At 45.9% G+C, this 15,962-nt stretch overlaps 1 protein-coding gene across 1 annotated transcript in view; it reads right to left on the reverse strand.

Moving 5' to 3' along the window:
- Window positions 1–15,962, reverse strand: part of TMEM245 (transmembrane protein 245) — a 442,721-nt gene that overhangs the window by 184,375 nt on the left and 242,384 nt on the right. The window contains 1 exon segment of the mRNA XM_029589853.1: window positions 13,080–13,211. Within this exon segment, the coding sequence (XP_029445713.1) occupies window positions 13,080–13,211 (132 nt within the window).

Consider the following 15,962-nt stretch of genomic DNA (forward strand, 5'->3'; position numbering starts at 1 on the left):
TGTATTGGAAATGTTGATGACCCACCATGAAGCGCAGATATTTGCGATGAGGAGGGAATATTGGAATGTGCGTTTAAGCGTCTTGAAGATCCAGAGAACAAAGCCAATCTCCTGTTTGAAGAAGTGGAAGCATGGTGCCTAGAGAAACCATCCTGAACTTTTCTTTCTTTAGAAATTCGTTGAGATTTCTGAGGTCTAGGATGGGACGTAGGCCTCCGGTTTTCTTTGGAATAAGGAAATACCGGGAATAGAATCCTCTGCCCTGCTGAGCATGGGGCACTGGCTCTACAGCCCTGGCTCTCAGAAGGGTGGATAATTCTACTTGCAACTGGAGTATGTGATTTTCGCTGAGAGAAAGAGGTCTCTGAGGAGAATCTGTTGGAATTGAGAGGGAAATTGAGTTGGTAACCTCGAGATACTATTGCAAGTACCCATTGGTCTGTTGTTATTGGTATCCAATTGTTGTAAAATTCGGATACTCAGCCTCCTACAGGAAGTTCCGGCTGAGGATTGGAGAGGTAGCTGTGTTCTCTGGAAATGGTTTCAAAACCCAGCAGCAGGGCCTGTCTGCGGCGGAGGTTGAAGCCTAGTTGCCCTAGGTTGTCTTAGTTGAGGCCTTTGCTGTGTTCTAGGTCTGGCCCTAGATGTAGGAGGGTAGTACCGCCTTTGTCTATAAAAAGGCCTGCTAGATTCTTTCCTTTGAGGCCTGCGCCCGGAGTGCATAGGGGGATCCTGTGCAATTGAGGAAAGCTGTCTGAGGGTTTCAGTATGTTCTTTCAACTGTGTGACTGTATCCTGGACTTTGGATCCAAAAAGGTTATCTCCTAAGCAGGGGAGATCTACTAATTTATCCTGGACCTCAGGCCTGAGGTCCGAGGCCTTAAGCCATGCCCATCTTCTGGCACTGATCCCCGATGCAGCCACCCTGGAAGCCGTCTCAAAGCAGTCATAGGCTGCTCGGACTTCATGTTTACCTGCCTCCAGTCCTTTATGGTTGATGGCTTTTGCTGCCTCTTGATGTTGAGATGGAAGAGATGGTAGAAATTCCTGCATTTGTTTCCACAAGTCTCTTTTATATTGGGTCATGTAGAGTTGGTATGAAGAGATTCTCGAATTCAACATGGCCCCTTGACAGACCTTGCAACCCAGAGAATCCAAAAATCTGTGATCTTTGCCTGAGGGATTGATGAATGTGGTCTAATTTGTTTGGATTTTTTCTGTGCAGACTCCACCACTACTGATGGTGAGAGAGCTGCGACTTCTGGTAGCGAGGAGCAGACTGCTAACCAAATATGTACTGTCCATACGTTTATTGACAGCTGGCACTGAGCAAGGATGTTCCCAAATACGATATTGCAATTCTAGGAGAACATCATGTACTGGTATAGCCACCACTTGCTTTGGAGGATCTACAAATTGAAGTACCTCCAAGGTTTGTTGTCTGGTATCTTGCTCTGTGACTAATTTGAAGGGAATGGTGTCAGCAATTTCCTGGACAAAAGTTATGAAGGAAAAACCTCTGGAGGAGATTTTTTCCATGGATCAGGTGGAGATGGCTCAGACATAAAGCCTTCAGATGAAGTTTCTGATGGTGTGTCACTCCAAGTGTCATATTCTTGGACTTGTGGAGAAGTTGTTGAAGTTTTAAGTGGTGGAGGAATTCCAGAAGGTCCTGGTAATGGATCTTCAGTAGATGATTCCTCAGGAAGCTCTTCCCGTAGATTAGAGGGAAGAGAATCAAGCAGATTCTGATACCTTTTCATTAAGATCTGGTATAGTGCTGACTCTACTCTGGGTGTCCTGGATCCCCAGGAGTGAGTGGCACAGATGGTATCTGCTTCAGGACCGAAGATGGAGATATTATCTTCGGTGGCCGCCTTGAAGTCATCGTAGATTTAGTACTTGGTATCGGTGCAGTTGTGAATATCGGCATCGGTGCCGGCATCAGCAGGGTCATCGGTATCTGCATGGTGACCGGTGTTAGCGAAGTCATCGATATTGGCATCGGCGTTGCCACCGGCATAACTGCCGGCATCAGCGCTGTCGCCAGAATCTGCTCCTTTAGGGCCTGGAACACTGCTTGTCTTATTAAAATTGACAATTCCCGCGAAACAGCTGGGAGAGATGGAGTAGCTGTATGCAGTGGCGGTGTGGGAGTTGATAATATATCACCCGATGCTTGTATAGGCTCTATCGGCAATGTGGGCCCTGACGGTGGTGGCGGAGTTTCCTTAGTCTTCTGCCATTTTGCGGTCTGTTCTCCCGGGGAGGGGGTTACCACTGACGTCGGTGTGTTTCAGTGTCTATGTTTGGGCCTATGTTCGACTACCGACCTTATCGATGCCGAAGGCGAAGCTTGATCTCCCGGATCCTTCCAGGCAACGTCTCTTCAGCAAAACCTTTTTAGAAACTCCTGCTGGAGACGATTTAGTCTTCGATGAGGGAGAAAGAATCAGCTGAAGGTGGAAAAGGTGTTCCATTTTTTCCTAAGTTTCCTTCCTTTGGGAGTCATCTCTGCACATTGAGGGCAGGATGAAACATCGTGCTTGTCCCCTAAACAGAGAACACACTCAAGGTTTGGGTCTGTTATAGACATATTCCGATTACAAATCGGACATTTTTTAAACCCTGAAGCCATCTTTTCACCAACAGCCGTCGATGAAAAGAGGGAGGAAAAATTCTGAGAAAAAAAGTTTTTACTTTGTGGGAGAAAATATTTTGAAAATCATTGACTTTCCAGTCAGAAAATGTGTGAGGAAAACTCACAGGACTCCTATCTCTGTGATGCTTACAGCAGCGCAGAAAAACAAAGACTGAAGAAAGACCCCTGTGGCAGAGAATATCATGGCATGCTGGGCATGCTCAGTGGGCTCAGAGTGCCAGTCAAAAGTTTCTAGAAACTGACAAAGTTTTCCCGCAATAGGGCTCCATCAGTGACGTCACCCATATGTGAGGACTAGCATCCTGCTTGTCCTGGGATAACACCTGCTACAGAAAAGAAACTTTGTTTTCGTGAAAAACCAGAATGAATCCAGCCACACTAGCAGGGACTCCTAAGCTGAAATATTAGAATTTTTACTGGATACAGAGGAATTGCAACCAAAAACGAGGGATAGTTTAAGCTCTTATTTATTTAAAAGTATTTCTTTTTTTTATACTGTAAGCCCTCTGGGGACAGGGAAATACCTACAGTACCTGAATGTAAACCGATGTGATATCTCAGATCAAATGTCGGTATATAAAAATAATAATAATAATAACAACAGCACCAATGAAAATAATCAACTAAGGAGGTACAAATCGAGGATCTTTCCCTATTTTGCAAGAAACCTTCTAACTGATCAGGATGAAAGAAAATATACTTAAAAGTACCAAGTTTAACAATAGACTTACAAGGAAATTGGAGAAGAAATTATGCTTCCATATCAATCACTCATTGCCTTTAACAAAAAAGCTTTCCTTCTCAATTGAGTTGCTCTAGCGTCATCAGCAAATATAGCAAGTTGTTGGCCTAAGACATTTTGTCAATAGCACGAAAAATCACTTAGCTGTTGGTCTGGATCAGGATAACGTTGTTGGACAGCCTATCTCGGAAAGCTCATAGTGCGTACCTGATTGTCCTGAGCTCCAGGCAGTTGATTTGACAAGAACACTTCTGAGTGCACCACAGGCCCTGGGAACCAAGCCCATCCACATGAGCACCCCACCCCAGGCAGTTGATTTGACAAGAACACTTCTGAGTGCACCACAGGCCCTGGGAACCAAGCCCATCCACAGAGTACCCCACCCCACCACAGGCCCTGGGAACCAAGCCCATCCACATGAGCACCCCACCCTACCCCCGTGGTTAGCACAATTTGAGTAGGGAGACGCCGAAAGGAAATCCCCTGTTCCAGAATAGAAAGTACCCACCACCAGGACAAGGAGTCCCTGGAAGACAGAGTGACTTGGAGGCAATCCCAGAGGCTTTGAGTGGCCTGGAGCCACTGTGACTTCAGGATCCATTGGGCTCTGCGCATGTGCAAGCATGCCAAGGGAACAACATGGACTGTTTCGGCCATGAGGCCCAACAGCCTCAAAATGTGTGAGGCTGATACCTGCTGGCTCTGCTGAACCTCTACCGTAATGACACCATGGCATCGGCCTTCCAGCAAGGCAGAAAGGCCATGGCCTGAGCCATGTCTAGCAGGGCTCCTATGAAGTCCAATTGAGTTGACAGAGTGAGATGGAACTTTAGATAGTTGAGAACAAACCCTAGTGAATCCAACACCCGAATGGTCAAGCACATGGACCTGGTGACCTCCACCTGAAACATGCTCTTGACCAGCCAATTGTCCAGATATGGGAAAACATGCACTCCTATCTGCAGAGGTGCACCACCACCATGGCCAGGCATTTTGTGAACACTCATGGGGCGGACACAAGCCCGAACGGCAACACCCGGTACTGGAAGCTCTCTTTTCTCACCATGAATGAGAGATACTTCCTGTTATGTATCTCTCATGGATCTTAAGCATTTTGTGCGTGGCATCCTCCTCTGTCAAAAGCTGGAATGGGATGGCCTCTGCCATCACCCTCACAAACCATGTGAAAGTTAAGTCCTCAGATGTAGACTTCCTTCACTCATTTGGAGGAGAAGGGTTTGATAGACCACCTGAGTCCTAGGAGGACTCCATTTGATCATGCCCCCAGGGGTCATGGGACCCTCACCATAGATGGTCATCCCCCCAGGTGTCATAGGCATCCTCACAGTATGCCACAGATTTGACAACGGTCAGTCTCCGGTGCCCTTATCCACCAGCAACCTCAATGGAACAGACTGTCCTGCCAATGTTGATGGAGTGGTGTCCATCGGTGCAGCTCCAGGGTCCTTCAATGCTGATGTTGCCGATGTTGATGGTTCGGTCTTCCTCGAACCAAAGAGCTGATTCATCTTGTAAAGTCGAAGCCAATGTCCTTTGGGGATCATCTGGGCGCACAAAATGAAACCTTGGACATTATGCAATGCCCCCAGGCAGAGGATATATACCTTGTGAGGATCAGTGATGGACATGGATCTCGGGCACTGGCGAAACTGGATGTCGCATTGATGTGAGAAATAAAAGGGCCGAAAGGCGAACAATGGCGGCAGGCATCAATGGCCTGTAGGCACCAAGGCACCACTACCACGGGGGATTCAACCGCAAAAGAAAACTTACTGAAACTCCAAAAACCCTGAATGGGGATACTACAGGGACCTGGCAATAGAATGAAGAGAAAAAGTCGTGAAAAAACGCAAAGTTTTCCACAAAGCAAAAGCTGAAGCTTCTGGAGTACTTTCGAGATGAGAGGTAGGAGAAGGCATCCGCCAGGAATCCACTATACCTCCGGCCTAGGGCACAGAAGCGGTCCACGTTCCTGTTTTCCAGGGAGGTGAAGAGGTCAATGTCTGGGGTCCCCAACAAGCGAAAGATCCTGTCCTCGCCTGGGAGATACACTGCCCTGAGGAGAATGTTGTTGTCGATGGCCCATGACCAAATGTGACAGAGGGTGAAGGATCCCGTTCCCCTGTTTGTTTGGATACCATGTAGCTACCTGATTTTTGGTCTGAACAAGAACCATCTTGTTCCTGAGTAGCCCGCAGAATGCCTGGAGTGCGTACCGAATTGCTCGCAGCTCCAGGAAGTTGATTTGAGATTGTGATTCTTGCGCAGACCAGAGGCCCTCAGTGTGGAGACCCGCCAGATGTGCTCCCCACCCCATCCGAGACACGTCTGTGGTGTCAGTAGCCTGGGGATTGTGGGCTCCAGAAGGGGACTCCCTTTTTCATATTTGAGGGTATCGCCCACCACTGAGGGGATTGATGTAGCAGTGTGGTGATTAGAATACATACCTGCAGATCTTGGGAATCCTGGCACCATTGAGAATGTAGCGTCCACTGCACCCTGTGCATCCGAGCACTGTTGCTGCCATGTGGCCTAGCATGTGGCCTAGCAACCAGAGAAACCGGTGTGCCGAGACCTGAGCGCAAGCAGAGACCACTTGAGCGAGAACCGCGAGGATCTCTGCCCTGTCTCGAGGCAGAAAACCCTTTGCCTGGGCAGTGTTCAGTCGAGTCCCAATGAAATCCAGTTGCAAGGATGGTTGGAGATGGGATTTTGGATAGTTGATCAGAAATCCCAGGGTTTCCAAAATTTGGATTGAGGTGCGCAGGGTACTCAGTACTCCCTGTTCTGAAAAGTGCTCTTGATAAGCCAATCGTCGAGGTATGGGAAAACATGAATCCCCCCGACTCTGAAGTTAGGCACTGATAATTGCTAGGCAATGGTAAAGACACGGGGCATGGATGCCAGGCCAAAGGGCAGAACGCGATACTGATAGTGACTCCTGTCGACCAGGAATCAGAGGTATTGCCAATCCCCTAGAAAGATGGGGATACGAACGTATGTGTCTTTTAGATCTAGGGAGTAGAGTTAGTCCCTCGCTTTGAGAAGGGGGATCAAGGTGCCCAGAGAGACCATTTTGAACTTCTCCTTCACCATGAAACTGTTTATTAAGGCCCTCAGGGTCCAAAATGGGCCAGCGTCCTCCCCCCCCCCCCCTCCTCCCGGTCTACTTAGGAAATGAGAAAATATCTGGATTAGAACCCCTCTCTGTGCTGACTGGGCGGAAACGGGTTTGACAGTCCAAGCCAGTACAAGGATGGGAGAGCTCTACCCAAAGCAAGTGGTGAGACCCCTGTTGGTCTCCACCGGGGAAATGAAGGCAAATGAGGTGGAACTCGCTGGAAGTGCAACTTGTAACCCTGGCGCATGATAGATAGGACCCAAATGTCTGATGTTATGGAGGTCCATCAGTCTACAAGTAGCTGGAGCCGACCCCCGAGCAGGGGTTTGGTGTCCTGCGGTGAGGGCTGGCTCATTTTCCTTGGCTGCCAGCCAAAACCTTACGGAGGGGTTCTGTGGTGGAACTGTGGTTGCTCGGGGTGCCCAAGGCTACCTGGGCCTCACTCTGGGAGTAAATCATTGAGGTCTGGCCCTTGGAACCGGTGGGTAGTATTTACTTGGCTGGTAGAAGGGCCTTTTGGTGTATTACCGAGGGGGCTACTTGGGCAGCTGGGTGTCAGAGGTACTAGTTGACAATTGCTGAAGGGTCTCTTGATAGTCCTTCAGTTGTGCTACTGCCTCCTTGATTCTGTCTCCAAACAGATTTTTCCCTGCGCATGACAAGTTGGCCAGGCAGTCTTGGATTTCAGGGCGCAAGTCTGAGGCATGTAGCCACGCTGTCCGCCAAGCCCCGATGCCCACCGCGGCGGTTCTCATGGCTGTCTCAAAGACATCATAAGCAAAACGAACTTCTTGCCTATCGCACTTGAGGCCCCGCTGGACAATTTTTCTGAAATCCTCCTGGAATTGCTGTGGTAGGCGTTCACTAAATTCAAGGGCCTGTTTCCACAGGTTTCTGGAGTATTGCCCCCATGTTCAATTGGTAGCCAGCAATTCAGGCAGTTAACATTGTGCCCTCAAACACCCGGTATCCAAGGGCATCAAGAGCCCTATTCTTCTGCCTTGGAGGGGCTGATGCGTGGGTGCAGAGCCTCTTTGCCTTCTTCACAGCTGACTCAACCACCACCGACTGGTGGGGGAGCTGATGGCGCTCGAACCCGGTGTTAGGCTGGACTGGGTAAACTGCATCCGTCTTCTGGTTCACTGGTGGCACAGAGATGGGGTGCTCCCAAAGGCGGGCTACCAGCTCCTTGAAGATGTCATGAACTGGCACCGCTATCACCTCTTTCGGGGCATCCATGAATTGCAGAATCTCATGCATTTTGTGCCTGGTGTCCTGCTCTGTTAAAAGCTGGAAAGGCACCGATTCTGCCATGGCTTTTACGAATCCCGCAAAGGAGAAATCCTCTAGGGGAGACTTTTGCCGTTCTTCTGGTGGGGAGGGCTCTGAAGGCAGATCCTTCGATTCCTCAGTCGAGGACATAAACGCCTCTCCTTTCCAGGGGTCTTAAGGGGCCTCCCCCTCACTGCATCCCTCCGGATATGCAGGGGGGAAGGGGGGGGGTTGAAGACCCAATGGCAGTTGAGGTGTAGCCTCAAAGGCAGCGAAGGAACCAGAGGCATAGATGGACCTCGAGGCTGTAGGAGCATCGATGGGTCCACCGGCGTCAGAGGGATTGGTGGCACCGAAGGCACAGACAGGACTGATCCCAATGCCCCTGAAGGAGCTGGGAGGAGGCAGAGCATCATGCGTCCCTGAGATGGCCCTTCCTCCTCAGAGAAGTCCCTCACCGGTATGGGGCAAGTGGTGTAGGTAACGGTGCACCTTTTGGCCATGAAGGGGCTTGGAGCACCAGTGTCAGCTGCGTCGGTAGAACACCAAGCAGCATATCAAGCCATTCCAGTAAAGGCGCAAGCACCAGTGGAGACTGTTCCTGCAGTGGTGGTATCCCAGTGGAACTGGAGGCTTGAAACCCTGCAGGGCCCGGCTGACCGTCAACTGCATGCGCCTCTAACTACTCCTCAAAGGTGGCAGAGAACAAAATGGCTTGAGGAGGCGGTGGAATCAGGACATCCCCTGGGGAACTGGGGGGCACCGAGCCCTCCACCAGTGTCAGTGGAGGCCGCCTGGAGGCTTCAGAGGGGGTTGGAGAGAATTGTTTCCTCCACCCGAGACAGTTTCAGAGGAGGCATTGATATTGATGCCTGCCCGTGGTCTGGCGTAGAGGATGATAACCAATGCTTCTTTGACCCTTCATGATCACCACTGTCTTTTCCCAGGACCAAGGGAGACGGTGAGGAACCGGACTGGTAGCAGGACAAAGACCGCGGTCTGTCCCCGGCTCCAGTCTTGGCCCGGGGAACGGTTGTGGAGGTGACCCTGATGGGGTCAAAATTGGAACCTCCTGCCCAAGTGGGGTGGAAGTCCCCAAAGCCGATGACTGATCCGGTCTTTTGGAGCCAAATAATTTTTCCATTTTGTCGAGACCTGCCTGACGACCCTTCGGGGTCATCTTTTATAAGCTTTCTTAATGATGTTATAAGGATACCCTATCTGGAGGAAGCATTGACTCAAGACTATTGCCTGTTTAAATTCTTCTGCTCCGGTGCCCATGTCTCAACAAAATACTGGCCACTATTCCATCTATTTTATCGTTCCCAAGAAAGATGGAACATTCCGGCCAATCCTGGATCTCAAGGCCGTCAACCGTTACCTGAAGGTACCACACTTCCGCATGGAAACCCTACGCTCCGTTATAATGGCGGTACAACCGGGAGAATTCTTAACCTCCCTGGACCTATTCGAAGCCTACGTTCACATCCCGGTCCATCAGGACCGCCAGCGCTTCCTGCGCTTTGCGATACTGGGCAATCATTACCAATTTCGAGCGCTACTCTTCGGACTAGCTACCGCTCCCAGAACCTTCACCAAAATTATGCTGGTAGTAGCGGCAGCACTGAGGAAAGGAAGAATCCTGGTACATCCTTACTTGGATGATTGGCTGATCAGGGTAAAGTCTACGGAGGAGAGTCGCCACGCGACCACCAGAGTCAAGAACCTACTACAAGAGCTCGGATGGGTCGTGAACACAGCCAAGAGCTGCTTACAGCCCTCCCAGTCACTAGAATACCTGGGAGTCCGTTTCGATACCAAACAGGACAAGGTCTACCTTCCCCATCCAAGGAGAAGGAAACTGATGGGTCAATTACAAAACCTGTTGAACTCTGCTCACCCCAATGTATGGGACTACCTTCAAGTCCTCGGCCTCATGACATCAACTCTTGAAGTTGTTTCGTGGGCAAGGGCCCATATGCAACCACTACAACCTCCCTGTCACGATGGGATCCAGTGTCCCAGAACTACTCAATTCACCTCCAGCTACCAACAGAGGTTCAGCATCAGCTTCAATGGTGGCTACAGGAAGAACACCTAAGCAGAGGTGTAAACCTATCCCCACCGAACTGGATTTTGCTCGCCCTGGATGTGAGTCTGCGAGGGTGGGAAGCCCACTGTCAGGAGCTAACAGCCCAGGATCAATGGAACAAAGAAGAGGCAGAATGGAATATAAACCGCCTGGAAGCTCGGTCAGACAAGCCTGCCTGCGATTCAGCCACAGACTCAGAGGCGAGTCTGTCAGAGTCATGTCGAATAATGCAACAACCGCTGCCTACATCAACCACCAGGGAGGAACCAAGAGCCAGCAGGTGTCTCTAGAAATAGACCCTCTCTGCTAAGATTAGTTTTGGGGGGTCTTTATGTTTGTTTTTTCAGTGATTAGTTATTTTATTATTTTAATTATTGATGTGATGTCTTATTGCTTTTAATGTTTTGCACTATTTATTGTTTTATGTAACCATGATTATGAGTGTTTTATTGTAAGCCGCAGAGAGCACTGGATATACATTTCACAAAACAAATAAATAGCAGAGAGCTCCAAATATTCTGAGCGTGAACAAAATACAAAAAAAGGGAAAAAGAAAACTCAAAATAAGGAAATCAGTATAATATTACATAGCAAAACTAAACAGCATAACTAGGAGCCCTGAGAAGATTTCTTGGGAGTCCAAAAAGAATCCTAATTGAGAAGGTTCAAAGAAAATATTTAAGGGTAAATTTTAAGAGCTCGGCACGCGCCAAAGCCAGGAGATTTGTGTGTGTCTCAGGCCAGCTCGCATCATGTGAATTTAAAAAAGCACACGAGTACACACATATCTCCTGATATGCGCACAAACATTTTTTTGACAAAAGAGAGACAGGGAGTGGGCATGGTCTGGGCAGTGATGGGCATTCCCAGATTTTAGCATTAAAACAGTTTGTAACTATTTATACGCACAAGCATGCAATGGGGTCTCTATCCACAAATCTTTACTTCTACCATGGATGGCATGTAACTAGTATTAGTAAAAAAAAAAATAGGTTAGTTAGCAAGGACTGACGTGTTGGAGCTAAAAGAGAGGCAGGTTAATTAGAGGGGTTAGGAAGTCCTACCCTTTACCTGGGTAAACTGGGAACAGACTAGGGAAACTGGTAATTGAGTCGGCATGCATATGTAATAAAATCCCCCCACTTACGCAGCAGAGCTGGCATTTGCACGCACCCATATAAAATTATGCATACATATATACGTACTGCCGATTTTATACCATGCACGCATATACACGTATATGTTATAAAATGGCCACATCCATTCGTGCTAGCCGATATATGTGTGAACATATACACTCCTGTGGCTGTTTGAAAGTTACCGTTTTAGCAATATTCAATTGAATAATACATTTGCAAGGAAACTGAATCATAACAGAGAGCCCCCAAGGTCATGGCCGCAGAACATATAGCAAGGAAATTTTCCTATGGGCCTGCATGGCCTAATAAAGATTAGGAAAAAGCCAAACCTTCTGGCCATAAAAAAGGACAACTCTGTACCTTAAAAAAAAGCTTCAGGATAAGCTTGAGGAATAACTTAAAAGATTAAGAAATGGCCTCCTGCCTGTCTCTTCAATACCCAATGATCTAATCAAAGCCTGCGTAGAGTTCAAAACTGCGGTATGACCACCATCTTGGTTGTTAAGCTAATCAAAGGTAAAGTTTCAACAGGTAAATGTAAATTCTGCACAAGGTATTCCTTAAAGATCTTAACAGGTATGCAGGAAGATAACTTTGGAAAATGCAAGGCCCTTATATTCAAATATCTGAAGGCATTCTCAATCCTTAAAATCACTGGGTGGATTGTACATCTCAGTCTGCATTTTAGAGACAGAATACACTCACTTTCTCAAATTCCCAATTCTCTCTAATTGTGAATTCAAAGAAATTCTCTAATGAGAACATACACAACAGGTTATTCTCTCTAATGAGAGAATAACCTGTTGTGTATGTCACAGCTTTTTCTAAAGTCGCCATCATTCCCTATAGGGAATCCACAGTACTTGCTGCGATTACTGTGGATTCCCTATAGGGAATCCACAGTAATCGCAGCAAGCTTAACAAGTGGAAGTCTGGTTAACATACCAGCAAGAACAAAAGTAAAACAGTGTGTGTGCCTCAGCTCCTCCATAAAAGAAACCATGGACTCCAAAGCACCGGCCTGCAAAGTTTTGCCAGGAATCTCTCCTGCTCGTACACATTCAAAACACAAGGGCCCCTCAGACATTGCCGTGTGCTGATCTCCATAAGCACCGCAATGGCTGTGATCTGCCTTCTCCATTGCCACAAAAACGCAGGAGCCATTCAAATTACCACCTCCTCCCAACACTATTACAAACCATTGGGATACTATGAGCTGTCTCCCCACTGCTCTATACTTTCCACAAAGCAGCTTCTCAGTTCACATTGGCAGAAGACTGATTTATCCAGGCTTGATGCTTTCTAACTTCCATTTGTAAAAAAAATATGTTGAGAGTGGAAGTCCTCCACGTAGTAGCAGGGGAGGGAAGTGTGTGTGTGTGTGTGTGTGGGGGGGGGGGGGGGGGGGGGGGGGGGGGAGGAAAGAGGAGGATTTTCTCCCCAATGAAAAACTTCCCAACAGGCATAAAAACTATCCAGTTTTTTTTTTTTGGGGGGGGGGGGGGGGGGTTTGAGAATTGATTCTCTCCCCAGCTCATCCCTCTGGGACTGGAAGCAAGAAATTGGGCTCGCACTGCTGTTTCAGAGCTCAATTCCAGACCTTTGCTGAACCACCAGTTGTCCTGCCATCTGCTGGAGGCAAAGAACACTGGATATCCACACAGCTACCATCACACCGGGAAAAACATTGTTTTCTGCCTCATCTGCTGGTAGGGGGACATAACCCATGTATATGGACTTGACTGGACAAGTGTAGCAGAAAGAAATGGAGTCCTAGGTTATTTGCTATTACAGTGAAACTTTCTGAATAGATTGCTGTGTCTGTGGTTTGCTAGATGATACAGAATACTAAATCTCCCTGCTTAATTAGCATAACTAAAGGGAACACAATTTGTCCCACTGATGCACTGGAAAACTGACTTCTTATTCTCTCCTTCCCTAACTATAGTATCTTAATCATTAATGCTACAGTGAACTTCCTTACAAAACATCCATAGAAAATAAGAGATGTGGAAAAAGAAAACACTTACAGAAAGAAATGTCTCAATGTTTTCATGAACAAAGTTGGCAATATCTTGCCACTCCAAAATATCGCCCAGCCAGCTGTTCTGGCGATGAATATGCATTTTGTGACCTTTGTGTCTTCCAGCATAGGTTACGTTCTGTTAAAAGACAAAAGTAAGATATAATGTTAATTATAAGCAAAAAAAAAAAAAATGCAGAGTTAAAAAATGAGCAATATTGTTATCTAAAACATGGGGCACTGTTGTCCTATAAATGTCCTGCTTCATTTGGACATCATCAATTGCTTTTTATAAAAATATTAAAAAGTACTTGAACATCTCTTCCACAGCATGCATTAACTACATATAAAAACACTGTCCAAAAGAGAATGTTGCTTAAATTTAAGCATTAGCAAAACTAGATATATGTGGATTGGTTGCCATCTTCTGGTATGCTGTGGTATGTCCTGTTGTAAATTGCAAACTGTTTAAAAGATAGGAAACAGATTACGACTAAAAGGTCATTTTTCTTAGTGGAGAAAGGTAAACAGTGGAGTACCTCAGGAATCTGTAATGGGACTGTTGCTTTTTAATGCATTTATAAATGATGTAGAAAGGGGAAAAATAAGTGATCAAATTTACAAATACAAAATTATTTTGAGTTGTTAAATCACAAGTGATTGTGAAAAATTGCTGGAGGAACTTGAGAGACTGGAAGACTGGGCATTCAAATTCAGATGAAATTTAAAATGGACAGGTGTAACGTGATGAATATAGAGAAAAGTTACCCATACTGTAATTATACAATATTAGGTTCCATATTAGGAGTAACATCCCAGGAAAAGTGTTTGGCATCATAGTGGGCCATAATTTGAAATCCTCAGCTCAGTGTGCAGTGGCAATCAAAAAAGCAAACACAATTTTAGGCATTATTAGGAATGGAGAATAAAACAGTGTCATAATACCTTTGCATCACTCCATGGAGACACCACACCTGGAATACTATTTTTTTTAAATTATTTTTATTTAAAATATTTACATACCGTCTTACCAATACAAAATTGACCAAAACTGTTTACAATAATAAAACTAAAATTAGAAAGAGTAATAGCTAACAATGACAAAATAAAATAGATACAGTTGGAAGAAAAATACAGTCCAAAACATGATCAATATAAAATAATAAAATTTAAAACTATATAAATAAAAACACTATAAGTAATTACTTTAGGTTAACAAAACCAGGACAGTTGGAAAACAAGATAAAAATCCTAACAATCGAGCTTATAGAGATAATCCCGACATTAAAAATACCCTCACAAATGGATTGATAACTACTGTGAATGACCATTGTTTCCAAAAGCTTCATTAAAGAAATGTTTTTAACGCTTTTCTAAAATCATTCCTATTTGCTATTTGTCTTAAAGGGTTAGGCAAAGAGTTCCACAAAATAGGGCCAGCTACTGAGAAGGCTCTGTCTAGTAAAATTTATCGCAGCCATTCTGGCCAATGGTGTCTCTAATACTGTGTGCAATTCTTGGTTGCCGTGTTTCAAAAAAGATATAGTTGCACTAAGAGATGGGCAACCAAAATGATAAAGGGGATCAAACAGTTCCCTTATGCGGAAAGGCTAAAGAGTTTAGGGCTGTTCAGCTTGGAGAAGAGATGGTTGAGTGGGGGGAACAGGATAGTGGTCATCAAAATCATTAGTGGAGTGGAATGGGTAAGTGTAAATTGGTTATTTACTCTCAAAAAATACAAAAACTAGGGGACACTCCAAGAAACTATTAGGTAGTGCATTTAAAACAAATCATAGAAAAATATTTTTCACACAATGCACAATTAAGCTCTGGAATTCATTGCTGAAAGATGTGGTTAAGGCAGTTTGAGTAGCTGAGATTAAAAAACGTTTGGCCAAGTTCAGGGAGAAGTCCATAAATTGTTACTAACCAATCAAACTTGGGGGAACAGCCACTACTTATTAGTGCATACTAAAAGCATGGGATCTATTTACTAAGTGAGATTTTGCCAGATAATTGTGACTCGGATTAGCCACTGTTGGAAACAGGATACTGGACTTCATGGACCCTCAGTCTGACACAGTATGGCAATTCTTATGTTCTTATGTACCAATCACCTCAAATCAATAGGTAGCCCTGAGAATCACAATTTAAAATGTCTGCAGGGCAGCAGTTTTAGGCAGGCCTGGATCTGTACAAGTTAATTGGTACAATAAAAGTTCTTTTGTGGTAATTTTATCTGGTTGTGGCACACAGAACCCACTTCAAGCATCAAGGTTAAAGTTATAGTGCCACCACTGAAAAGCGGCAAAAATCTTTTATCAGGTAGCAGATTTTCCACAGTTGATCACTGCAATTCATAACTCAAGTAGACATGTAGTTTTAATCTATGCATTAGCATACAGACCCTCTGGAAAGAGGGGAAATGAGAGAATAGAGAAAGGGGGTAGACTCAGGAGTAATCTAAGGAAAACAGATTTGCTTACCTGTAACAGGTGTTCTCACAGGACAGCAGGATGTTAGTCCTCACATATGGGTGACATCATCAGGATAGAGCCCAATCACGGAACACTTATCAAAATTTCCAGAACTTTGACTGGCACCTACTGGGCATGCCCAGCATAGCACCAACCCTGCAGCCAGCAGGGGACCCCCTTCAGTCTCGTCTTATAGTAGAAGTATATGCGAAAAATAAAGAAAAAGTAAACGAACCCAAGTCCGCGGGGTGAGGGGCAGGTTTCGTGAGGACTAACATCCTGCTGTCCTGTGAGAACACCTGTTACAGGTAAGCAACTCTGCTTTCTCACAGGACAAGCAGGATGGTAGTCCTCACATATGGGTGAATAGCGAGCTGAGGCTGCCCGAGCAATGTACCAAAAGCACCCAAAGA

The sequence above is a fragment of the Rhinatrema bivittatum genome, chromosome 2 (genome assembly GCF_901001135.1).
Source record: "Rhinatrema bivittatum chromosome 2, aRhiBiv1.1, whole genome shotgun sequence".
NCBI classification, from domain to species: domain Eukaryota; kingdom Metazoa; phylum Chordata; class Amphibia; order Gymnophiona; family Rhinatrematidae; genus Rhinatrema; species Rhinatrema bivittatum.